At 48.2% G+C, this 27,922-nt stretch overlaps 1 protein-coding gene across 1 annotated transcript in view; it reads right to left on the minus strand.

The window, feature by feature from the left end:
* Positions 1 to 27,922, minus strand: part of COMMD6 (COMM domain containing 6) — a 137,144-nt gene that overhangs the window by 87,626 nt on the left and 21,596 nt on the right. The window contains exons 2-3 of the mRNA XM_085622021.1: positions 18,162 to 18,220; positions 1,917 to 1,982 (exon numbers count right to left, since the gene is read on the minus strand). Of these exons, the coding sequence (XP_085478147.1) occupies positions 1,917 to 1,982; positions 18,162 to 18,220 (125 nt within the window). The remainder of the gene's footprint in view (positions 1 to 1,916; positions 1,983 to 18,161; positions 18,221 to 27,922) is intronic.

A 27,922-nucleotide genomic window follows, 5' to 3' on the forward strand; every position in this document is an offset into this window, starting at 1 on the left:
TGCGGCTTTTATAGGATCTTTTGGCAAGTACAAAACCCAAATTATGATTCGGTAATATGTAAATAAAACACAATTTGGGTTTTCAAGTACATACCGAATTACTGTTTGGAAGGAGCGTGTTTAGGGTGCCCGATGCAAATAGCAATTCACTATAGGATCTATTAATGTTTTTAGACTGAAATCCGGTCACAAAATATTAATATTTTACAGACTATATAAAGGAACAGGTAACCTATTCGCAAATTGAAGGGCCCAATCCCCTTGTTAATGTTGACAAAGCATTTTTTAGGAGTAGACACCGGTCCCAAGGACCACTGCTTAGTCCTACAAAAAGGTTGTAAAACTTTTTTTTTTTAAAGACATTAAAAAAAAGAAGATTGCTTTATTTAAAATCAATCACAGACATGATGGGTCTGCTGACCTCAGCAGGCCACCATCCCTGTGATGACAGCAAATCATAATGGGTCACTGTTTGCGACCACCTCATTATTGAGCACATTAATCGTATTACGCCCACTGTGATTCGCTATTTTGTGACCCAACCCATGAGTACATAGCACATTAGCACTTTTTTGTGAGGTTGTGCAGGCGATCAAGACCCACAATAACCAGTACAGATACTTGATGAGAGAAGCTTTTTCTCAGAGTAAAACAAAGTGATAAACAATAACAGCAATCTCATTTATTTCATTAGCCCGCATGATACGTCATTTTTATTGTGCTAGTTAACGTAATATCAACCTAATTTATTGTTGCAATGTTCCATTTGCATTAATATTTAAGTATTTTTTCACATAGTGGTAGGGCAATTAGCTGTTTTTCTGCAAAAAAATTACTTTTTAAATGCTGCACTCCAGTCATTTGTTTAAATATAATGCACTACGTAGGGATGTAGCTGCTCTCTACAAGCATCCATGTTATCAGGGGATATCAATGCAGCTGTGACTTGGTATGCATAACTTGCCACTAGTTAATTTTCCAACATTATATATTATTGTAAGAGCTGCCCAAAAGCATACTGCCAAACATAACTGTACCTCTATGGTAAGTTTGGCTGCTTAAAAACATATTGTCATGTACGCTTTGAGTTTCTACTCGCATAGAGCAACATACAGGGCACAGTGACACACAAAAGCTTAGGGCGCAGATGAGCCAGAGAAAAATGCACACTCACGGTGGTGTGTAGACTGATTGGGTTTATTGCAAATAAATTACATCCAACGAAGCAAGCAAGGTGTTTCAAACGCCAAAACGAGTATGGTGCTCTTTTGGTGCATTGCATGTAATTTATTTCCAATAATCCCTATCAGTCTACACACTAACGTGAGTGCACATTTTTCTCTGGCTCATCTGTGCCCAGAGCAATGCTGTTCATATGTACAGGATGCCTCCCCTGTATTTTCCATAAACTGAAGGCAAAAGGAAAACAATGGATTAAACCCAGATCTCTGACTGGGGGTGAATGTTTCATGTGTTCAGCATTCCATTATTTGTTCTTTTTGCTTTTGTTGCCCTAAGTGGGAAGGGTATGACTAGACATGCTCACTGTGCCACTAGAGTCAAGCTAGCCTGGCTGATGAAGGGCGATACCCTGAAACCAGTCCCTAGATGCTTGTTTCTGGTCCAGGGAGGACCTGGCCTGCCAGTTCGGGCTAGACTGTTCTCAAGGGGAGCAGGGTCAAGACTGATTTGCATATGGCTGGGTCCAAACCGGAATGGCATGGTGAGCAAAAAACGATGGATTTAGGCCCAGATCTCTGTACTGGGGGTGAATGCTTGGGATTGTTCAGCATTCAGTCCATCAATTGTTCTTTTTGCATGCATTTTAAAGTTGCCACATGAGTGACAACAACCTTAAACAATAATGGTCTTGCCATCTGTGTTGTTATTCATCAGCAATTTATGTTGAAACTGACCTGGCATAGTTGGGCGACATCAACACCTGGGATGTGATGCTGGAGATGTTGAATAACTTGACAGCACTGAAAAACAAGCAGAAAAACCTTATTTTTGGCTAAGCTGATAGAAAAGACTAGGCTTAATAATTAATGCCTATGCGTACAAATTATTTTCACAGTTTCTAAGCAAAGAAAAAATAAACTTGGCATAAAATAATCAATAAACTTTCGCTGAATAAAAAAAAACCATGCAGGCACTACTCACGGGCCTTTCACGTTTGACTTTTTTTAAAAACAAAAATATAATGCAATTGGCACCTCATTTCAAGCCAATAAACTTATTTTCAGTGCAATACTATCTGTGCATTTCTCATGTTGAGTATTGCCAAAGATTTTATGACTTGCCTCGTCTTTCAAATTTCATGAATTGAAAACTATGCAGTCCGCAAATTACAGTGTGCTACCACACCATGCTTTAGCAATATATTTGTGACAATGTGCTCATAGATTCAACACTAGCTACATACTACAACCTTACCACTCTTTTGCTAAATGGTCATAGCGAATTTGTGACACTCGGTCTTTGTGCGAACCTTTGATTTTTCAGAATCCCTATGAGTATAGAAATGCAACATTGATGTCAGCAACCCCAGCCTGAACATTATTCCAGCACCAGGCAAGGAGAGGGGGGTCTAAGGCAGTGGTAAGGGGAGCATGCATCAATGCCACTTAGGGAGTTAGGTAAGAAATTCAGTCAGGATTAGAAAGAAGGATGGCTGAACAGATAGCAAAATCAAAAAATGTCGATGCATTGAAGAATTTATGAGGAAGAGGTTTAAAAGCAGAGTATGAAGATTCTCTAAAGGGACTGAAAAGGCTTGCCTACCAGGTACCGTACAAAGAGAAGGAGCTAAAGTTGTTACATTGTTGGCATGATGTGCCACTCACTCTCATGATGATGGGATAATAATGGTTATTAAGGACAGCATAAGCAGAGTGATTGGGCAATGCATCACGAGTACTGTACAGCCTTCAAGGATCAAGAACTGATTATTTAAATTATTGAGCAACTGCTGCCACACCCGTCCCACCAGCTGCCCTGTAATGTGATAGCCACTGGCGGGAGGGACAACTTAAGAAAACTACTGTGGGCAGCAGCGGGGGAGGCAGAGCAGCACTAGAGCAGGACAGCACAGCAGAAAGCCACTTACCAGGCACTTGCCAGCCTGCTAGAGCCTCAAACCTGCCCTGCAAGCGATCCCAACCAGCACCTGTGATACTTCAGTTGTAGGCCATCCAGAGATTACTTTTATCTTACCCATGTATTGGAGTACAGCAATATTTTAGCCCTTAATAGGCGAGGAGGAATACCGCAGTCATGAGCTGCAATAAAATGTTATTTTTGAAGTCTATGAACCCTAAATATAGGGCCTTTCTCTTGGTCGCCATCGTCCATTCACTCAGAGCGGAGATGCAAATATAATTATCTTCAATATGGCAACCCTGCTGGAATCCTGTTTGGCTTGGAGTAATCAATTTCTTCTTGGTCGCCCATTTCTGCAAATTCTTACTGAGGACGCTTGCATAGAACTTCCCCCCTGTATCCAGGAGTGCACTCAGCTGGTAATCCCCCAGGCAGGAGTGGGACCCTTTCTTGCATATTGGTATCCAGAATGAATGCCCCTAGTATATGTGCTTGAAATATTGGGGATAATACAGTAGCCCCATTTGGAGGCCCATTTAAATATTGGGTGTGGGATGCCACTTGGTCCTGGTGTTCCATTTGTGTGCATTGCGTTGTTTACTTTTTCCACTTGGACTGGTGTTATTCGTGCCGTGCTCGTGACTTTTTTGGACTGAAGTCCTAGAACCAGGGGACCAGCTGCAAATGGGTCTACATATAAACTTCTAATGTGGCTCTCCCATTCGGCAGGGGAAATATTAGGTGCTTCCTGCTGACGTTTTGGGGCCGAGATACTGTTTATCTATATCCAGAATTTCCTCGGATCTTTTGATTTCATTATCTTGTGTGATTGAACCCACCTTTTTTTTGTTTCCTCCGCCTTTTTTCCAGCGTATATGGCTTCCCTAAATCTTGAACTTAACGTTGAAACCTTACACCACTGCCATATGTTTCCATCCTTGTCTTGGCTCTGGGCTTTAAAGACTTAATTTAATTCTGTTTTTAGGCTGGCTGTCTACCTCTTGAGGTTGCAGCTGTTGGCCATGATCTTATACTGTGCTATCTCATCACTGTTAACCTTGTTCATCCTGGCTCCATCCTTCTCCATTAAAAAGGGGGGAAGAAACAACCCAAACATTTAAATTCAATTTTTTGTCAATATTCCTTCTCGATATTTCTTCTAAGAACTGCTCCCAGCGGGCTCCCAGGGCTGCTTGGACATACGTATTCCATTTTATTCTTTTGATAGATTCCAAATCCCCTTGCCTTCCGATGTGGCTTACTTTCGGTCAGTAGCGTCATTGCCAGAGTTGAAACTACTTCAAACTTACTTATCTACTGGAAGTGGGCTAAAGATACCCAGATGTAAACCAGGGTAGCCATCCTGAAACACAAAAAGTGGGTGTAAGCAGCCAGTGTGCCGGATTCAAACCTGACATTTAGAATAGGTTGGCACATTTGATTTATGGTGTTACCTAGTACTGTCCCCCGTTTGTTGAGCCTTTGGTATTGTTTCTGGATCAATGGTATAGCCCAGATTTCATCTTCAAGGTCCTGGAGCTTTCCGTTTAGCCCTGAGCACATTAGGTTGGAATTAAAGTCTCACATTGCTTCTGGATGAGATCGCTTTAGTCCTGTTAATATTGGGAGGAGTGATGTGAATGTTAACTCCCTTCTGCCGTAGCTGGGTAAAGGTAAATACTCCCTATAATGAGTGAAGGTATAGCACTCCGATTTGGTTTGTTAACTTGGGTTACCAAAAGGATAACAAAGTCTCCCTTCCCCTTTGCAGCTACTGTTATTCTCTCACAACCAGCTCATTTTTCACATGGATTGAAACTCTTCCTGAAGCATGCCCCCCAGAAGGATGAGTGAAGGGCCCATGTTTCTTGTAATGAAATGTTTTCAGCATCCCTAAGTTGACCCATTACCTTCTTCTTTATTTCAGAGTCAATTAGGCCTCTTATATTCCATGAGCTTACTCCTAGAGTGGGCAACATGGTATGATTCAGTGTGCTAAGGCCGGGTACTTGATGTTTTAGTAACCATGCCCAATCCGTGATTATTATTTGCTGTGTGATGCAGGATCGCCCTTCCCCTCAGTGGCCTATGTGTATTATTAGCATGCCTTCTGAGATTTCAGGATGTCTGTTCCAATTTTTGGTGCCCTTTAGTACGCATTCCTGTGTTTTCTTTGGTCTGTTTTGTCCTTCCAATCCGTAGCCTGATTTTCACAGATAATTGGCTACTTAGGTAAGAAAATCAGTAGATATTTTATCACTGTTGGATTTGTCACTTTTATTCTCCATGGTTAAGGCAAGTTCCGAGTTCAGGGGTGTAATTTAGTTGGGTTTTTTGCGTCCCTGTTGGGGTGACCTCTTTCTGGTACTGGGCCCGCATGTAGCAGCTGGTCGCTGGGTTCCTGAGCGGCTATTCGAGGTTTGGGAAAGTGGGCGCTGTTTGGGTACCCACACTATGTTTACCTACTCTTTTTTTATTAGTAATACCGCTGATGCACTCCGTTGGTGAGATTGGTTCCTTTTGTGGGGTCAATATGAGTTCAGTCACAGTGCCTTTGTTTAGATTTCTAGTAGCAGTAATGTTTCCGCATACGCTGACAAAAGCGTATGGGGTTTAGTAGGCTGAGTCGCCGGTCTTTGGGGCTTCCTGTGGGTTTGGCTCGAGATCCCCATTAACTTTGGGATTAGGCATCACGGTTATTTCAGATGTTCTGATCTCTTGAATTTCTTTCTTTTTTTTTTAACACATTTTATTGCTTTATAACAATGATAAACTGTACAGTTCGAGCCAAGGACCAAGTTATAATAAAAAATGCTACAATCTCTGTACATTTACTTCAATTCAATCATAATATTTTGTTAGAGATGAAGGTTCGTACATACATTAATTGGAATTCAGACCGTTTCTAACATAGTTATTAAACTGTCCCACCCTTCTCCCCCCCCCCCCCCCACCCCCCTCGATCCCTGCCTTCTACTAATTTCAGGAGCGTAGTACAATTTGTATCCCTTGCGTTTCTTGCTGCTGCCAGGTTAGAAGATTTAGTCTTTTGCTTTTGTTCAGATTTTTCTTGTTTCTCCTCAACAGCGGTGTCACTGCTGCCGCTATAAGGCTGTCACCTCCCTTCTGTGGCTCGTTTCGGGGGTGGGTCAGCTATAAAGTACTTGGGTCTGAAACTTGGTGACTTAGCATTTCCTTTTCAACTAGCCTTGTTGGCTTCCATTTTGTAGACAGATTGTCTGCTCCCCCTGCCCTCCCCCCGTCCCAGGTTACACACTTCGAGTTGGTCACAACCGGTGCTTCAAGGGCTCCGGACATTCCCAGTACTTGAGGTGCCTCCTTAGTGTGCCCTTGGCATTGGATAAATCCACTTAGAGTTCTTCGCTTTGTTGACTCCTTTTTTCAGATCTTAAATCAACATAGTCATTATTTCCAGAAAGCTTGAGAGCTTTTCTCCTAAGGGGCTGCATATGCACAGTTTTAGAACTTCATCCGCATGTACTGATTCCTGTGCTTTTACAATTAAGTTGTTCAAACGATACAGTTTTCCATCAGTTTTTGATATTAAAGTGGTTATTTTATGTTAAATGGTGAATTGTACCTCTAGTTTGTCAGCATGGAATATTGCCATTGTGCCTCATGTGTTATTAATTTCCCCCAGAATCAAGGCTGGGGTCTGGAAGTCAATCTTCCCATTTAGAGGTTCCCTTGCTTGTGAGCCTATTGCCTCCCCTATTTGTGATTAACGCTCGGGCAAAGAGACAACCAGAAGCGGCTCGTGTCAGGGAAAAGAAGGGGGGAGAGGGTTGGGGGCAGGGGTGGATGGGGACAATGGAGGAAAATAAAAAAAGAACTTACCTGCCGTCCTCCAACATTATGCCCTTCTGCTCCTCTCCACTGCAGGCACAGGCTGCCAGACTGCCCGGCGGCCAATCCTGAGGCTGCTCTCATGCCTGAGACCAGCTTCAGGATAGGCCTGAGCGCTGTGCATTTGCACTCCCAGACAGACTGGGATCCTGTGCCTGGTATATCCAACCTGGCAACGCAGCTGAGGTTGGAGAGAGCTTCAGTGCGCATGATGGTTTGGCCGTCCTAAGACGGCCAGCCAAACCGTCATGCGCACTGAGAATAGTGCCCATCACTCCCCCCTCTAGTACTGTCATACCCCTGGTTCTGCCAGCCAAAATTTGGCACGCAGTCACTTAGAAGAAAAATAAAACGATAATAAAACAGATTTTACAACAGCTTTATTATTGTTTTCTTTTTCCAGTGTTTGACAGTGCAGAGGCAGTGGGGGGGGGGGGGGGAGAGGCGACGCTTCTCTGCCATAGCGGAGGAGCCGCCGCTGGAGACAATCCATAGTTGGAATTGCCTCCACCAAATTTCTCGAATGTTCTAGGATTAATATAGTTGGTATGGACCAGTGGGCTAAGTTTCCACTTGCTCCATCTGTGTTTCCCTTCCTGCTGCACTTGATAAAATTGAGAACCTAGGTGTACTATCCGATTTAGTGGTCACAAGCACTCTTTATTGGACTTTGCAATTAGACAAATGGATTTTCCAATAAACACATGTAATTTTAGGAGCCAGTAAATCTTTACTGGCTCTTAAAATGGGATTGTGACTGGAAACCAATTTACTACTTGAAGGGGCGTGTTGTAGGAGTTCCGTCTGAATACCAAACTCCCATCACAAACCATTGAAAAGTTACAGACTCCCACGTTGGGGTGGGGATCCGATTTGCATAATGGAAGGGAACCCTTTTGGATCGCTGGCAATTTGTGATTGTTAAATACAATTTCAGGGAAAGTAGGCAGTGGTCCTGAGGACAACTGACAACTCTAAACGCAGTCCAGTTATCTTTAAGGAAATGGGATGCATTTTTTTTTAAAAAACTTCCTATATTTAATCACAATCATAGACATGTGGTCTGCTTACCCATGCAGGCCACCATTCCTGTGATTGTGGCCAATCAGCGTGAGTTGCAGTTTGGGACCTACCCCATGAGGCAGGTCTGATTGCGACCCACTGCAATTCAAAATGTTGCAATCCAACCTACTAGTACAGAGGTCACTTCGCATAATTCCACACTGGTCGCAAACTATGACCAGTTTGTGTGAGCAGTGCACCGGGCCCCTAGAGGTAAATCCTATATATATATTACACAAACTACTGCTGGACTTTAGTAAGTTCCAGCCATCAAACAGTACTGAGAGATGGTACCAAGCAGTCAGTCTGGATTGGGCAGATATGTAATTTATTTGTTTGAATCTCTTTATTGCATTTTGTGGTCATCTCCTACATTAACAGCTCGAATGACATTACAGTAGGCAAATAATCATCATCTGCTTCGGATTACAAAAGGTATACATCTCCAACGTGGAATTTGACAAATGATCATTTCAGTATATAAATGAGCCAGGATTACTGAAGGCAATTTGCCCACTGTGTCGTCGGGATCATCAGGGCATTTTACATGTATACTGTGCAGGCATCAAAAACAACAGCTTGGCAAGGTGTACATTGTAAGATTCTTGATTATGTGAAAAGGAAAACTTCAACTTCAACCAGCGTAACCATCTTGAGTTTACAGACATAATAATATACAACTTTGTCATTCCTCCACCCACAACCAGCAACGCCGTCGCTTGTATGTGATCATAGACATCTGAGCGGCGCCACACACCCATACATCCGCTATCCGTAACACATTAGTACTAGTTCCTAACACCTTTGCAATAGTTGGGTAATCTTCCCAACCCCCAATTTCCTGCCCTTACCTCAATCATGTGTGCCCTACTCTGGTGACTGTGTCGATAGCTGGAAATCCACTAATATTGCATCACAATTTTGTGCCACTGAGTATTTGCGCACTCCTAAGGTATCCTCCCTATGTAGTGCTGCACTCTCCCCCTGCGCCCACACAAGGATTGATTGTATCCAGGACTTAATTGCGGAGGACCTGGGGTCTTCCACCAGCGGGTAATAAGTCGCTTAGCTGTTATAAAGCCCAGGTCGTGGAATCAGGGGTAACCCTATGACTCTTGGGTCTGGGGAACAGACCCAGCACACATGCCTCCCATGCGAGAAATGCTGGGCGTTCCGTGCTAGAGGATAATTGGGATGTGATATCCTGCCAGTAGGTGTGTAAAGCAGGGCAGTGCCATAACATGTGGGCAGATCCACCCCAACTATCACACATCGGGGCAAGCAGCATCTGTCCGATGAAAATATTGATTTATTTTGCGGAGTGTTAGGTATGCTCTGTGTGTGATAAAAAATGGTATGAGCTGGAATTTTGCATTCCGGGGGATGTGTGTGGGTCCTGCTAAAATCAATGTCCTCTTCCCTGTCTGTCCAGAGACGATCGTGGTCTTCCTCCCATTTTGCTCGTAAGCATGTCAGTGGAGGCGTTGTGTGTGTCAGTAACGATGCAGTTAACAAATGCACAATGTGACTACCCGTCCACATAACCTTTAAATTTTGTGTGATTTTGGTTCAGTTGCCAGATCGCCCTATGCACATGTCAGTGTTGCTAGTAACAAATTATGTAGCAAAAATTGCCCCGGGGTAAGTCTGCGCCTCCCGCCAAGACCTCATAGGACAGCAAGCCACCATCGCCACACATGTCGCTCAGTGTATACAGCCCAGACGCATGCCAGGTGGTAAGCCCCACCCCAGATGTGATGGCACGATGTCTTGGTGTGCCTAGAAGGGGCAGCGGAGGGGCATATGCGATCACCGAAAGCATCAAGTATAGGCTCCGTTGGTAGCAGCGGTGCGCAACATCTATTAATAGGGGTCCCGGTGCTGCGGTTCTAGTGATCGGGTGAAATAGGTGGTGTATATTAGGCATCATCCAGGGCGGCAACGTAGTGGCTGTGTCTGACAACTGTAGGCTTGAGAGCCATTTGGCCACCCATTGCAGCTGAGCCACCAGGTAGTATAGTTCCATGTTTGGTGCTGCCAACCCTCTCTGATCCAGAGGCGCATACAGTTTCTTCAATGCTACCCTACAGTGCCCAGTGTTCCAGATAAATTTGCACATTTTTTGTTCAAAGTCACGGACAATTTTAGCTGGGACATCAATTCTGGCAGAGACCTGCCAGAATTATGTTTAGGAGATGGAGTAGAATCACTCATTCTTCCCTTCTTGAGACACTGGGTACCCCCCCCCATCCTGGACTCTGACAATGACATAGCTGCTGCGCAGTTTACTGATTGGATCACGAATGCCATTAATCAGGTCGCCCCTCTTCAGGTCGCCACTCAGAACAGACGTCCGTCTGGTGCCCCTTGGTATGGCCCAGAGCTGAAACGACTCAAGGTGGAATGTAGGCGGCAGGAACGGTTGTGGAGAGTAAACTATGACAGGATCTGTAAGCAAGCTTATGGTCTGGCATTGACTAACTACAAACTCGCCATTCAAAATGCTAAGAGGGATTACTTCTCTCGGAAAATCACGGAGGCTGGCAATTAGTCCAGGGAACTGTTTAAAACAGTATCTTTCTTGGCGAATTCCCAACAGACGAGCCAGTTTAGACCGGATCAGTTGTTCTGCGATCAGCTAGCCGATTTCTTCAAAAACAAGGTTACTACCATCTATGATGATCTCCTTAACACTGTAGGTCCCCCGTCTCCCCCTCATGAGATATCCAGTTGCAGCCTGTCAACTATCCCTCCCTTGTCTTGCGATCAGGTTGGGACTCTATTGGGCTCCATAAAATCGGGAGCCGCATCAGACCCCTGTTCGCCTTATATTTTACTCCAGGCCGCTGACAAGATTATACCTACTCTTACGGCTCTGATCAACCAAGTACTAGCCGCTGGACACTATCCAAGCAGGTGGAAAACGGCGAGTGTAAAACCCCTTTTAAAAAAATCTTCACGTGACCTTGCGGAATTTTTCAGTTATCGTCCTATTTCCGGCCTTCCTCTAGTAGCGAAAATCGCAGAGAAGGCCATAAATCAGAGTCTGATGGAATATCTTGACAGGAACGATATACTGGATGGGTCCCAGCACGGTTTCCGGCCTAGACATTCCACAGAATCGGCTCTTATTACCACAGCCGAGGGGATTAGGGATGCAGTGGACGGAGGGGGGCGAGCGGTGCTTGTCCTCCTGGACCTGTCCGCTGCATTCGATACCGTCAACCATGAGGTATTGCTTCAGCGTCTGAAGGGAGTTGGGATTGTGGATCGTGTGTGGGCACTATTGGCGTCCTTCCTAGATAATCGCACACAAAGCCTACAATGGTCCGGGTTACGTTCGACTAATTTCTCCCTCCCGTGCGGAGTTCCGCAGGGGTCAGCGTTGTCCCCGACCCTTTTTAATATCTATGTTAGACCTCTGGCTAGTTTGGTACGACGTCATGGTTTCACGCTGGTTTCCTATGCGGATGATTCGCAGTTAGTAATATCAACTGTGGATCACCCCGACCAAACAGCGGCCAAGTTTCATGCCTGCTTGATTGACGTGATGGACTGAATGCGCCTGAGCTTTTTAAAAATTAACACCGAGAAGACGGAAGTGATGGAGTTTGGAAAGGGTCCTTCTATCTGGAACTCCCTTTGGTGGCCAGCGGCGGCTGGGCAATGCCCCCTCCCGGTCACGAAGGTAAGGAATCTGGGTGTGATTTTGGACGACAAACTGGATAGGTCTGCCCAGATCAATAGCTTAACGTCATCGAGTTTTTATCTCTTAAAAACTCTCCGGAAAATTCTCCCTTACATCCCTCAGGCGCTCCAGAAGACTGTGATGGCCGCTCTGTTTATGTCTAGACTGGATTACTGCAACGCCATGTTTTTGGGGATGGACAAGTTTCAGGTGGGAAAAATCCAGTCCCTACAGAATGCTGCAGTTCGTGTTATCCTGAACCTACCTAGGGGCTGCCCTACCTCTGAAGGGAGGAAATCCCTGCATTGGCTTCCGGTCCAGCGGAGGATTGAGTTTAAGGCTCTCTGTTTGGTTCACCGGGTCCGTTTTGGGGGTGGCGCCAATGATGGAAGAGAGAGATTTAAAACCTATCTCCCGCCCCGTGCCTTGCGGTCTGCTAATCAAGGCCTTATCTGTACTTCGAGATTTAAATTGGCTAGATGGGGTGGTCGCTCTTTTGGCAGGCGTGCAGCAAGATTGTGGAACCTCCAGCCTCTGGAGCTACGACTTCAATCCGATCATGCCCTCTTTAGGAAAAAGCTAAAGCATCACCTATTTAAGACCCAATCATAATCTGATTTGTTTTCCTGCCTCACTACATACACCACAGCGCCAAGACACCTCCGGTATTAGAGCGCTTTAGAAATTTCTTTATACTTTATACTTATACTCAATGGGCAGATTTTAAAAATAGTACATCAATCTAGGAAGGATCACCATCTTTAATAATGCGATCCGACCCAACACAGATAATGGTAACTTCTTCCAGAACACCATTTGAGATCGAATGGAGGACAACACCCGCATGGGGATTCCGTCAAGTAAATCGTCTGAGGAGCTATATATGCACAAGGCCCAGGTAGCGGAACGTGGTGGGCTGCCAGGGTACCGCTACTTCATTAAAGACTAGGCCTGGATCCTGAAGTCCGACACAAAAGGAAACAGGCTGGACTTCCTCCAATTTACCCGAAGGCCTGACAGTCTGCGGAGTGGTGCAGTATTTCAGCTATCGCACCCGGTACATTGTGGACATCCCGGAGGTACAACAGCAAATCATCTGCATACAGAGATACTATGAGCAGGGCATCGCCCAGCCATATGCCCCAATCCATGCCCCTCCTGCGAAGTTCCGCAGCTAGCGGTTCAATTGCCACAGAAAATAGTAGAGGTGAGAGGGGGCATCCCTGCCAGGTGCCACGGCCAATTGGTATCTATTCAGATATTAGCGGACCAGTCCTTACCCTAGTAAGGGGCTGTGCGTATAGTAATTTTACCATGTGTATGATATGCGCTCCAAGACCGTATTGATGTAGTGTCACAAACAGAAATGGCCATTCCAGTGAATCAAAGGCCTTCGCAAGGTCAGTACTAGGCATCCAGCTCAAGCCCAGAAATGTGGTGCATAAGCCAGAATTCAGAAAAAACGCCAGAGATTTAAGGAGGTGTTACGTGTGGGCACAAATCCGTTTCGATCCGGGTGTACCAGGGTCAGAACTAAAGGGGCTAGGCAGGGCCGCCAGAACTCTTTTCAGGATTTTGTAATCCATTGTGAGCAGTGCAAACGGTCTGTAAGACTCCAGTTCCGTCGGATCCCTATCAGGTTTTGGGAGGGAGACGAGTAGGGCCTTGCGTTGGGATTCTGAAAGGGTGGAAGCCAAAAGACCTTCCTCATACTAGAGCTTCAACTGCGGTGCAAGCAATGTAGCATAAGATTTATAAAATTCATCTGGCAGCCGGTATTTGGCAGATAAGTAATGGTGGCCTGCCTGTAGTGAGCTGCAGCTATCTACATAAGTCTTGGGAAGCTGTTACAAAACGTATTTAGAGCCTTACAGATAGGACATATTTTGACCTGCATACTATGTTGGGGCTAGGTGCTCTGAAAACATAAGGATAGGTGATTTAATGGTATTGTATTGTATTGTATGGAATGCTTATATAGCGCGGCTGTCACCCAACGGGTATCCTGAAGCTTAGAGACCTGATGAATGGAAAAAAATTAGGACAGCGGAGAACGACTGAGCTCTTAATCAGGAGGCTTACTTCATAGTCCTGGCAAATAGCCAGGTCTTAAGGTCCTTTCTGAAGCCCATCAGGGAGTCGGCTTGCCTGATGTTTTGCGGTAGTCTGTTCCACAGACATGCCGCTGCTATACCAAAGGCCCTTCCTCCCATCCTAGCCTTCCTAACTCTTCCAACAGAGACCAGACTTTGACTGGCGGATCGAAGAGATCTACTGGGCACGTACCAGGAGAATCTCTCCCGCAGAGCTATTGGTCCCATATTGTGTAGAGCCCTATATACCATGCATAGCGACTTGAAGCTGACCCTGTGTCTGATGGGTAGCCAATGAAGGTCCATGAGAGCCAGAGTAGCAGACGAGCCTCGCTGTCTATCAAGGGCCAGTTTGGCCGCCATGGACTGGGCTCTTTGCAACCCCTGCAGAATATATTGGGGAGCACCCAAATACAGGGAGTTGCAATAGTCCAGTCTACCCAGGACTATACTTCTGACCACCAAGGGTCTGGCCTCACTAGGCAGGAGAGGTAAAATTAGTCGAAGGGCTCTTGCCAGACCAAAGCAGGTGCTAATTGTTTTATTTGCCTGCGATTGCATCTGCAAGTCCTCATCCACCAGCACCACCAGGTTACGAACCGTCTTTGTGGCCACCATACCATCCTCCTCTGGCCTGAGCCTGAATTCACCCAATAGGGATTTGGATCTTCCTGCTGCAGAGTAGTACAGCAGCTCTGTCTTCCCCCCGTTAAACTGTAAGGAGTTGGCCTTCAGCCAGTCCGAGACCTGGCCCATACACGCCTGGAAGATGTTCAAAGGCACCGCATGTTTTCCTTCCTAAGAGAAGAATAATTGGGTGTCATCGGCGTAATTGACCAGGTCGATCCCATAGGATTTTATAATAGGTATCAGAGGGCGTAGGTAGATGTTAAAGAGGATCGGGCTGATTGCCGATCCCTGAGGTACTCCATGATGGACCGGAGACTTTGAGGAGGCAAATGGTGCCATGGTTACCAACTGTTGTCTATTTGATAGATAGGACTGAAGCCATTTCAAAGCACAGCCCCTCACCCCCAACCTCTCTAGCCTCGCGATCAGTACTGCATGATTAACTGTGTCGAAAGCAGCCGACATATCCAGTAACACCAACACAAAGAGGTCACTGTTATCGGCACGCGTTCTTAACTTGTCCAACACAGTTGTCAGGGCAGTCTCCGTTCCGTGTCCTGGTCGGAATCCGAACTGGTCCCTGTCTAGAAGATGGTTTTCTTCCAGGTAACATGACAGAGCCTTGCTGACCGTTTTCTCCAAGATCTTAATGGGAAATGGCAGGAGGGATATTGGGCGGAAATTGGCTGGTATTGAAGGATCTAAAGATGGCTTCTTCAGCAAGGGGGTTACCACAGCCTGCTTCCAGGCCACAGGTACTACTCCTTCCCTCAAGGATTGGCAGCAGATTTGCTGCAAACCGGGGAACAGGTCGGGACCATATTCCTTCCAGATCTTATGTGGGAGGGGGTCAAGAGTTGACCCAGAGGATATCTCCTGAGCGATGGAATTAAAGAGTGTTTCCGTGAGAGGTTGAAAGTGCTCAAGGGATATGTCGGTTCGCATTTCTTCGTCACCTGCCTGGGTATAGGTGACACCCTGATTAAGCCTTCCCACAATTTTTGCAACCTTGTCATCAAAAAACGAGGCGACTTCATCACACAGTTTTTGTGATGCCTGCGTTTTATTGGTCAGGCATCCAGGGTTAGAAAGGTCCCTCACGATCTTAAAAAGGGCCTTTGTGCCATTAGGCGCCTGTAAGATTGAGCTGGCATAAAATTGTGATTTGGCCCCCACAATGGCCTGTTTATATTGGCCCTGTACTAATCTCAATGCTCTCCTATCAGTATCTGAATATGACTTGCGCCACCTCCTCTCAGCCGGACGGCGGGCCGTACGAATCAGTTGTAGCTCCTCATTAAACCATGGTGCCGAGGGTTTCCCTCTGGTCTTGATCTTTTTTAGCGGAGCATAGCCATCAAGAACGCTAGTTATGTAATTACTATAGTTGTTATAGTTCTTATCGACTCATCATGGTTATAGAGGGTCTGCCTTTGAAAGAGAGGGGCTTGGCTGTCCCTTGGCAATTTCCTCCAATCTCATCCCCACCGATAGGTAGACTGAGCTTTCCTATACTGTGTGGTCTTTGGAATGGATATCTTAAAATGTATCAGGAAGTGGTCGGTCCAGTTTAAAGGCGTGATGTTAAGCACCTTAGTCTCAGTCTGATTAGCAAACACCAAATCCAACGTGTGACCTCCCTGGTGAGTTGGCTCCTGTATTAGCTGATGTAAACCAAGGTTCTCACATATTTGGGTTAAATACTGCAGATGATTCCCTGGGCTCCCAATATCCCAGAGGTTGAAATCACCCAGGAATAACAGCCTGGAGTGTGTTAGTGCCAAGGCAGCTATGGTATCAAGTAATATCTAATGCTGAGGGGCTGGCCCTGGAGGCCTATAGCACACCAGGCCTGTCAGTAATCTCCCCTTGGATTCCTGCAGCATAAAACCCAGGAGTTTGTATCCTTCAATCTCTTTTATCTGTAGGGGTGCACAGCTCCATTTTTCTTTAAAGATAATCCCAACCCCCCTCCTCTCCCTATAGGCCTTGTTTTATAGATGATTTTGTAACCTATCGGGCATGCCGGACCAAGCTCCACTGAGGAGTCTGAATTAATCCAGGTCTCCGTAATAAACAACAGATCCAGGTCCAAGTCCTCCAACATACTGAAAGTCTCTTGGTAATGTTTTACCAATGATCTACTATTAATTAGCCCACACATTAGAGTTGTTTGGTCTCCCTCCCGTACCCTCTTGTTAAGACTCAATAGAGTATCCCTGGAGTAGCAGATCCTACCAGTATGCAGACGAGCAGCATGGCTGGCGCTGGGCGCGGCCGGTGGTGCAGACGGGCATGCCTCTGGCGCGCCCGCGCTGCGCGCTAGCATTTCCTCCCCTAAATAGGGTTGTCCCAAGCTCCAGCCAATCATTAGAGCGCTAGCTAAGATAGTGCTCAGTGGGTGGAGATCAACCAGGAAATCAGGGAGTCCGTGTTTTGCTGTCTCGCTAAAGCAGCGAGGTAAGATGCTGTTTGATTTTTATAGTGCAAGTATGAGGGCAGAGTAAATTTGGGCAACACTTTTTAAAACAATTCCAACAACAGTTTGTGCAGGTTTAAAAATCAAATTTAAAATCTGCTTGTACCTAACACTCGCCACGGCGAGAAAGCGTGCTATAGCGTAGTCAAGAAGCCGTTCTCAGATCAGGTGAGCAGCGCGTTCCACTTCCTAGGAGTCTTCCTAGGTTGGGCCTGGGTCACTACAAGGAGGCAAACTGGAATGAAGTAGAAGACGGTGGTATGGCCATCTTTACAGGGCTTGACTAATGGCCGGTTTCCTGGACCATAGCGGCACTAGATGTTCTGTTACAACCTAAGGGCATGAAGGCACAGATACATTCAGAATTGGGTACTGCTCAGCTCTTTTTTTAACCCCTTCGGTGCTCATGACGGAACGGTTCCGTCATGAGCCACGGTTGAGCTGTGCTCATGACGGAACCGTTCCGTCATGACCACGCCCGCGCAAGATTCCGTCAGCACAGCGGCGGAATCTGCGCAGCATGGAAGGGGTTAAATGCCTGTGATGACAAACCATCATACACCACATGGTCGAAATGTAATAATGAGGTAGCAGCATTACGTCTTGTGCTTAAATCTTTAATAGAGCACTACGGACCTTGAGACCCATTGCTTGTATGAGTATTGCCCTGGGTATACACTAATCGTTTTGTAAACATGGCATCTACAAGTAAGGTCAAACAAACAAATGCAGATGCATCTGTGGCTATTGCTGATTTTCGTTTATTATAGTATGTATTATTCTGACCATATTGCTTATTCTGACCATATTGCTTTACTTTTAAAAATTTGTATTGCTGTCAACAAATAAATAAATTTAAAAATATTTGTTAGCTTCACAAAATTCAGTATCTTTTGCCAAGCAAGATACTACCAGCTTGTGTTGCCAGTATTTTTTTGTTTTTTTTTACTTTTTTCATTTTTAACACAGGGATTGTAAACTAACCTAACCCATAATCTTTACAGCCATCTCTATCAGTTGAATTGGCTCTCTGAGGCGCAACCGTTCACACAGGGAAATCAAACTAATAAGATGCCTTAGTATTATGTTGACAAATCAAGGAAACCATTGCACACAGTGTTATCATTTTTTTTTTTAAAAAATGCATTCGCTTGTATGCTTCGCAAACAGATTGGCACAAACAACCTTTAAAATGGATGTAAAATGTATGTATACAATGTATACGTATGTATGTACTTACGAGCTCTGCAAACAAATCAGGTGGTGCGGATCTTATTTTATCAAACGTGCCGTCAAAATCTACAAGAAAAATATCAAGAACATAAGAAAAACTAAAAAAAATACATTGATTATTTATGATGTGGGCAGCAAAAAATGCTTAACTAAACAGAAATATGTAATGCTACTTGCTAAGAATAACCCACATCGCTTTGAGAGGAGAAGAACATGGAATGCTTCGTTGGTTAGTACTATTGAACCACTGGCCCTACACACCATGGCTCTAGAATGATATATACCAATCTACTAATTTATTATTATCGTTCATTTTGTAGAGCATGTGATTACCCAAGGGTGATCTGGAGGTACGTTAAGGTTTCAGCTTTGCCTATTAGTACATAAAATCTAAATAGAAAAGAAAGAATTATTCAAGATCTATTTATGATAGTGATAAAAAAATGAAGTCTTTAGAACCAGGACATTGGTTTCCCAATGTAGTTTAGTAGTTTGTGGCACACCTTTGCTGTGACTACAGAAAAGGAGTGTCCCCCCAGTCTAGACCTCCGGTACTTGGGTACAATAAACGGAGGCAGAATGAAGCAGCCTAGAAGGGGTATACTTGTTAAACTTTCCACAAATATAGGTACCCATTTATTCTGATAAAGATCATCAAGACACCTCATGGTCAAGCAGAAAGATGAACTGGCCAGCATAGTGTGCAAGTCCTCATGACAGAATGAGGGTAGTTGTATTTCAATGGGACGCGAGGTGTCAGGCCCACTATACATTATCTCTCAGTTTCTTCTAAAAACTTAAGAGATTACGCTCTGTTCTGTGGATGTGTTCGATGGCGTTCCACAGTACGCAGAGTTTGCGTCAGCCTGATTTGCAGTGTGATAGTCTGTGGATTTCTAGTAGGTATATGAGGATGATGATGATTCAAGTTCACAAACTGAAAGACATACTAACAGCAATGCACACAGACAACAGGCACACAGAAAGGCATGCACACAGAGAAAAATACAGAAGCACGCTTGCAAACTGACCAAAAGACCTATTGATACCAATACACGTGTAAACATACACAATTACAGGACCAGCACAGACACTGACAAAAAATGCACATGCAGTCAAATATTACTGGTGGCATGGACAAGCAGAAAAGAGGATAGATTAATGGACATATAGAAGCAGGAATATTTGATGGGTGAGTAGTGCCAGCTTCAGGTCCACATAATATTTCATCCCTCTTCGCAGGAAATCAAATGCGATTTGGAGAAAGAAGCAGAAAGTGAGCGCCCATTCATTCTGCACAATTTCCTGGTCAAATTTCTTCAGCTAGAAAATAGCTTCATTCTCTGCACCACTCAACACTTACCTTCTTTGTAACGATCACACTTAGATAATAAAATGTTTGAAAAGGAGGTGTGGTCAAGGTCAGACAAAGCAGCATCAGCATTTGTAATAAGTAGGCTTGCTCCCTAGTGAGTCCCCATGCATTTTGGGACTTTCATTCTCCCTTATCATAGTCTCTGGTATTTTTACGTCTCGGCCTGGGGAAAGCAGCGCATGCGCTGCTCTGCCATGCAGAGGCTTCTTGGAATCGATACGATTCCAGAAGCCTCGTCCCAGCTCCGCCTTAGGTTTTGATTCGTGCGTGACGTTTTGCATCACGAATTATGCCAAAGGCAGTGTAATGATTACACCGAAGGCATGTCACTCACTGATTGTTGCCACCCTGTCTCCTTTTATCCACGCCCTGTGGGATTTGATCTTTTACTGACGGCAGTTCACACACTCCTTTAATTATCAGCTACTGCACTTCTTTCCCCATTCATGAATGAGACCGCTTGTAGAGCGCAGCAGCTACTTTAGAAAGAAGTGTCCCGGCGTTAGCATTTTTTCTCCCAGAAAACGTATATATACACATTTGTGAACTTGTAGGTGCGTTATTTGGAAGGGTAGGGTTTCGTCTAATGCGTTCACAGTGGCTCTGATGGGGGGTTAAGGAAGGGCGAGGGTGCCTAATGGTGAAACCGGAGCTTCTTTGAGCTGTAGCGGCACCGTGACAATGGCCAGGTCTAGATCATTCCATTCTAGTCTTCATGAGCACAGGTTAAGTGCTCAGTAGAACACTCTTGCATGGATATACACATACCTGGGTCCTGGGGAGCACCAGGGGGGATGCCGGCTGTTTGTGGCTCCGCCTCTGCCCTGCCTCACACCTCTTTTGCAGCTCTTATAAAGCCTGTCACTAGCAGGAGGGAGGAGCTGAGCTCTGTTGTGCGCCTGAGTCTGAGTGACACCCTAACCCCACTCTCTGACCTCCTCGAGCGTCGGTGAGGACAGCGTCTCTCCTCCGGTGAAAGCAGCTGCCTGCCTGGCCGGCTGCTCGGCGAGGCAGTCTCAGCCTTTGAGCGGCTCCTCAGAGGGGACAGGCCCCTTCTCAGTGTACACATGGGTGAGGAGTAGGAATTCAGCTCTGCTTTGGAGCAGTGATTGAGAAGAGGGTTTACACACTCTGCTGTCTCTTGGTAGCCATGAGCTCTGGGGTGAGTAGGGAGACAGAGGCTGAGCTCTGCTCCTGGGTGAATGACGGGTCGGAGCCAGGGCTGGCTCTTTAACAGGGAGTGAGGAGTAGGCACTCTGCTCGGAGTCACAACATGCGGGGAGGAAGCCAAACTTTGCTCTGGTGCATTGAGGGAAATGTAGGGGCAAAGCATAGCTCTGCACAGTGAGTTATTGTCTATGAACCCAGTGTCTGATTTGCGAATGCTGAGTGAAGATTGTAGCTGGGCAGGGCCATCACAGGGAAGAGTCAGGGCAGCATTATCCATCCGCCCCCAAGCTTTTCCATAGTCACTTGCTTCAAAATCTAATTATAGATTTATAAAGCGGGGGCCTAATTTGTATATTATTTTTTTTTTGAAACCGTTTATTACAAATCTCAAGAATATACAAGTATGGGCCTACAACCTTCCGGCCGGCCGCTAGGAATGACATGAGCATACGACATACAATTATAATAAACGTGATGCTGTAGTGGAGCATGCTCAGGAGGGAACAACGTCAAATGCCGCATCAGCCAGACCCCACTATACGGTTTCATTTTTAAGTACGAACAACAAAGAACACCACACCCACAAGGCAACCCACAATCGGGAATAGCAGCACGTGCTCCCCTGGCGGGGGGATCCCAGCCATCCAGCGGAGTCTAAAGAGGGGGAAGAGAGCAGAACAAGGACTGGGGGAACCCAATACCCGGCACCGGGGGGATGAGTCGGTTAAGGGGACGGGGCTGGGGAGGCAGCAGGCAGCAACGGTGGTGCACAGATGCCCCCGCGGTAGGCGTTCCAAGGGCCCCATACTTTCACCCATGTCCCAGGCTTACCCCTCGCCACATACACCACCTTTTCTCGAAACATACACCAGTCCATGTGTTCTTTCCAGGCCGAGACCGTCGGGGGTCTCTGGGATCCCCACAATTGAGCAATATCACGCTTGGCTATCATATATCCCAGAGTCACCCACCACGTCTGCGGCACCGAATAATCAGTCGGTTCCCACACATTCAACAGGCATCTCCTCGCTTCAGGCAGCAGCGCCACATGCGTAACCACTCGCAGGACCTCATGCACACCACGCCAGAATCGCTCCACCTCCGGGCATTCCCACAAGATATGCAGAAAGGTCCCCAAAGCACCACACCCACGCTTACACAACCCATCTTCAGCATAGCCCATACGCAGAAGCTTCGGCCCCGTCATGTAAACCCGGTGGAGTATCTTGAGTTGGACGAATCGAAGGCGAGCCGGTATGGCCACCTCCTTCGGGGAGGCTACCGCGTAGGTCCAGTCCTCGTCGTCCAACTCCAGCCCGTCGGCAACCCAAGCCGCACGAAGGGGAGTCAACAGGCCCGAGCGGTCGTTAATCAGCTTTTTGTATATCAGGGAGATCGTACTGTCCGGGACGTGCCCATCCAGCATTCTATCCTCTAGGGGGGAAGATTCCGGGATGGAGGCAACTTCCGAAAAGACGGAGCCCAGCGCATGACGGACCTGCAAATACCGAAAGTATTCGCTGCCCTGCAACTTAAACTCCGTCTGCAGCGTTGCAAACGTTTTAAATCCTCCCCTCGTCCAGAGATCCCCCACTTTACTAATGCCTATGAGGTCCCATTTCTCAAAGCCCTTTGAGGTCCATAAGGAGCCCAACCGCTCAGACGCGTATAGTGGTGACGCCCGGGTCAGACGGTCTTTCCACCCCATCGCAGCATTGGCCGCGTGCCACACTTGCACCATGACACGCGTAGGCCCCGTCAGACGGGCGTCGGGCGCGCTAGAATAGAGCGCTCGATTATAGTCGCCACCTGGCAGGAGCGTCTTGTCCATTTCGAATGCCGGGTTCAAGGCGGGCCCATATAAGCCATGGTTAATTGCAGCTAGCTGGGAGGCCCAATAGTACCGTTTAATGTCCGGGAGGGCAATCCCCCCGTCATACCACGGGAGCGTCAACTTCGCCAGGGCAATACGCGGCCTCCCGTCCCAGAACAGACGGCGTTGCAGACTCTCCACCTCACGAAAGTAGCGCGCCGGGACTAAGTCCATTGTGTTCTGCAAAGCATACAGGAAGCGTGGCAACGACATCATCTTGAACAATGCCGCCCGGCCGAGCGGCGAGAGCGGCAGGCGCCGCCAGCGCGCGACGTCCTCCTTCAGGCGCTGGAGGGGGGGAAGCAAGTTCCGTTCGTAGCGGGCCTCCGGGTCCAGAGTAATGAAGACGCCCAAGTACCTGAACCCCCGCGAGGCGATCTGAATCGGACAGCCCCGCAGGAGAATGGGAGCCTCCCCAGAGAGCACATACACACATGATTTAGCCCAGTTGATGACAAGGCCAGAGTTGCGACCGAATGAATGTAAAACATCAACCAGGACGATCAGTGATTTACGCGGGGAGGCTAGGTACAAGAGGATGTCGTCAGCGTACAGGGACACGCGGTCCTCATACTCGGGGGTCCAGCGGAGACCCCGGATAGAAGGGTGCCACCGCAGCCACTCCGCCAGGGGCTCCAAGGCAAGCGCAAACAGGAGCGGCGACAAGGGACAGCCCTGTCGCGTGCCCCGGCCCAGCTCGAACGGGGCCGACACTCTCCCGTTCACCACCACCTGCGCCAATGGGCCCGAATATAACAATTTGACCCAACTGATGAACCCCGGGCCAAATCCAAACTTCGCTAGCATCGCCCAAATGTATGGCCACTCAAGCGTATCAAACGCCATGGTGGCGTCTAAGGACGCCAAAATGGCCGGCTCACGTATGAATGGGACACGTGCGAGCACCCCATGCAAACGCCGCAAATTAAGGGCCGTATTGCGATGGGGAATAAAGCCGGACTGGTCCTGATGAACCAAATCGCCCACCACGCCGACCAGTCGATTGGCCAGTACCTTGGCGAGAATTTTGGGCTCCGCATTCAGTAGCGAGATGGGACGATAGGATGTTACCCGGTCCCGAGGTCTCCCTTCCTTGTGGATCACCACGATTGTAGCCAGACGCTGGTCCAGCGGGAGGGAGCCCAACGAGTGGGCCGCCAGGAACATTGCACGAAGGTGGGGCGCAAGGGTATCCGGTCGCAACTTGTACAACTCGATAGGGATACCATTCGGGCCCATGGCCTTGCCAGAAGCGACCGAGCGTATGGCGAGGGCGATTTCGTCGGAGGTGGGGGCAGCGTCCAGCGACACCCTGTCCTCCCCGGAAAGGGACGGCAGCGCGATATCTCTGAGCAGAGCACGGGAATCCTCTTCCGAACAGGAAGAGACCGGGGAATACACCTCGCGGAAATAATCCGCGAAACAGGAGACAATTTCTTCTGGCTCAGTTACACACACACCATCCTCTCTCTCAATCAGCGGGACCACACGATTCGCTCTCTCCTTTTTGTCCAACCACGCTATCAATTTACCAGCCTTATCACCCACATCATACAGTCGCCCCTGTTGTTCTCTACTGAGGCCCTTGGCCGCCTCCGTGACGAGGGCTCTATAGGCCGCTTGCTTGAGTTGGAGGACATGTAGTGCAGCATCCGTCACCCCACCGTCTAGATCACCCTCCAACTCGGCTATTTCCGCCTCCACCCGGGTCACCTCCTCCCGCTCGCGCCTCCGGGCATGGGAAATAAGGGATAGGGCCTCCCCTCTAAGCACTGTCTTGAAGGCCTCCCACAGGGAGACAGCCGAAGGCACAGACCCCACATTCTCATCAAAGTATCGCTGCAGGGATTTAATCAAGTCAGCACGAATGGTGGGGTCACGCAGATACCAGGAATTGATTGGGGCTATCCTACCCTCACCCCTCGGAAAGACATCGAAATGTAGCAGGAGCGGGGAGTGGTCCGAGATACCCCGTGCCAAGTGGCGAATCTCTCCCACCCTCCCAACATGGGCCGCCGGGACAAGGACATAATCAAGCCGTGAGAGACTACCATGGGCCCCGGAGTGGAAAGTGTACTGCAGCTGCGTGGGATGTTTTAAGCGCCAGCAGTCCACCAATCCCAGTGTGTCCAAGAGGCCGGAGAGCCACGCCTGTGCCCGGGGGAGGTCCCTAGGAGGGTGACGATCTACAGTCCCCGAAACCACCGCATTGAAATCTCCCCCCACTATCAGGAGCCCCCCCGGAAGGCCAAGGAGGAGGCGCCCCAGGTCTGCATAGGTGGTCGACTGCAGCCCCGGTGGGACGTACACTGACACTAAGACGACCACTTTGCCCTCCATTCTCCCCACCAAGACAGTGTAGCGTCCCCTATCATCGTGGAGCACCTCATCAATTTCCAACGGGAGTGAATTCTTCACCATGATGCCCACACCCCTAGAGCCCGACGTGAAGCCCGAATGGGCCACTAGGCGGTAGCCACGTCGATTCATGGCACAAAAGGAATTACCTATAAGGTGTGTCTCCTGCAGAAAGACTACATCGGGCGAAAGTCGCTTCAGAAACTGCAGGACCACACCTCGTTTGATCCTGTCCCCCAGTCCATTTACGTTCCAAGATAACAAAGTTAATTCCCTACCCCCCATCATACACAGAAGCCATCATTCGTCCCCCCGAGAGCACCTGAGAACCAGCACAAAAATAAGTTTGCCTTGTGAGAAAAACGAACAACACCCCATCCCTACCCACCCACCCCAACAAAACTCCCCCCTCCCTGCACCCCTGCATGAGCCCGAACAGCCCCCCCAACGTGCAGTGTGCCTGTCGCCCCATAGATAGTTAAACTAACTAGACCCCCAGAGGAGGAGGGAGAACCCCCAAGAGACCCTACTCAACCTCCATAGGAGGGGAACTTACACAAACAAACGCATGGTCAAACATGGCATCATTATCGTCCCGAGCGAGGCCTAATATGAGTCCCTCAGTCCTGATCCGGCGTGCCCTCTCCCCCAACCGCTCCCCCCCCGCCCCCCCGATCCCGATCCCCAGACAGAGTGTCCAGCCAGTCCCCGGCCGCTTCGGGACGATCAAAAAAGTGCGTGCGACCCTCTACCTCCACTCGCAGCTTAGCTGGGAAAAGCATGGCGTATTTGAGGTTAAGGTCCCGAAGACGGCGTTTGACACCGAGAAAGCTCAATCTCTGTTTTTGGACCGCTGGGGTGAAGTCAGGATAAAAATTAACATCCATATTGTCAAGTCTAACCGGTCCCTGCAGTCTGGAGGATTGCAGGATGGCGTCTCTGTCCCGAAAGTTGAAAATCCGGGCAATGAGAGGTCTCGGAGGGGCTCCGACCTTAGGCCTTCCCCCGGGAACCCTGTGGGCCCTCTCCACCGCGAAAAATTTACTCAGCCCCTTTGGCTGGAGATGGGTGACGATCAGGTCTTCCACGAAGAGGTCCGCCGCCGCCTCCTCACGTCCCTCAGGCACCCCGATGATGCGAATGTTGTTCCTCCGGGCCCGACTCTCGGAGTCCTCCAGGCGACGATCCATCAGCGCGCTTGCCTGAGTAAGGCGGCGCACCTCCGTTTGTAAGGCCGCCACATCCGTCACAAGGCCCGATGCGGTGTGGGCCAAAGAATCGACTCGGTCATTGGTCTTGGAAAGATCGGCCCTCACCAGGCCAACATCCACGAGGACCGAGTCAATCTTCTGCGCCAGTGTATCAAAACGCTGGCCCACCGAGGCCTTCATCTCAGCAATGGCGCCCATGACATCCCGCAGAGTCAGGTCCGTGGGCAGATCAGGAGCATCAGCAGGGCCCTCAGGGGATCTGCGTGGCACCTCGGGAGACCCCTTCTGGAGGGTATAGCGGTCCATGCTGTTGGACTGCTGGGCTGTGCCACGCCGGGTCGATTTTATCTTTGCCCGATCGCCATCTTGCTTCGTGGACATGGTCCCAGTCCCCCGGTCGCACCAGCCACGTTGTGAGGGGCAGGCAAGCCGGTTCACGGGACCCGGGGGGGGGCCACCACAAGGCTGCGGGGCAGATCACAGCCGGCAGGCAGGCAGGTTATCCCAGCGAGGCCACACCAACACACAAAGCCCCGCGACCCAACCTCGCCGAAACAGCAAGGGGGGTGCGAAAGTGAAAGTGCAGGGCACGCGAGTCGCCAAGCCCTGCCCGCCGCTGTTGTTCACTTTGTCCCTGGATCGCCCCACAGCGCAAATCCGGGGTTCGGCGAGGAGAAGGCCGCAACCCTCGATCGGTGCTCACGCCGGTGTCCGAGGTCCGATTTGGAAGCGGAAAACGGATGCCACCTCAGCTCAGGCTCACCAACACAGTCCCCTCATCTAGGACAGGATAATTGAAGGATAGTCGTAGGAGGTCGCGGAGGTCCTCGGGAGCCTCGCACCTACGCGGCCATCTTGGTTGCGCGCTAGGCTCCTCCTCATCAATTTGTATATTATTAATGATGAGGGAGCTCAAAATACCACTATAGGGCAGCAGATGCTGTATAAAATCTAGGATGATGTTTTCATACTTTGAGTCAGGTGCTCGTGCCACCAGACATAAACGTAATTTTTCCTGGATCCTTAAAAACCTAAAGACAAGCCTACAACAAATAGGAAGTAGCAGCCCGCGGTCTGACTGAAATAGCGAGCGAGGAACAGGAGTCTGAACTCTGCTCAGGGGCACGGAGTAAAGGTCAGGAGTCTATTAGCTATTCAGAACTGCTGTGAACCACGTGGGCAGGGGGCCAGGGCTGCACATTCCGAAATCATGCCCCCTGGAACGGGAGAAACACCTGCTGTTATCGCGATGTCTCCCATTTTAATACCTGAAACTAGGCATAGCGTGGTAACACCACACTGGCAAAACACCGCATCCCCTTGGGGCGGAGTTACCAGCTGCACACAGTGAGCTACAGTGGGGTCGGACCCCCTGAATCTGTTTACTATTTGGGGCACTCCACAAACAATTCTTTGTTGATGGGTTGATGCAAAGTTGAGTATCAGACTCAATTGTGTCATTTCTAGAACTCAGAATCCGTCCAGGCTAGGAGCCCGACTGGCATCTCTCTTAATTTCTCTGTACCCCTCTCCCTTCCCTCTCTCTCTTTTTGCAACTGCCCTCTTTCTACCTTTTCGCTCTCTCTCTCTCTCGCTCGTTCTCTCTCTCCCTCTCGTTCCCTCTCTCCCTCTCGTTCCCTCTCGTTCTCTCTCTCTCGCTCCCTCCCTCTTTCATTCTATATCTCCTTCTTTATCTCTCCCTCTTTCTCTTTTCCTCTCCCTCTCACTTTCTCTCTCTTGCTCTCTCTCTCCGTCCCCTCTCTCTGTGTCCCTCTCTCTCT

The sequence above is a fragment of the Triturus cristatus genome, chromosome 8 (assembly GCF_964204655.1).
Source record: "Triturus cristatus chromosome 8, aTriCri1.1, whole genome shotgun sequence".
NCBI lineage: Eukaryota > Metazoa > Chordata > Amphibia > Caudata > Salamandridae > Triturus > Triturus cristatus.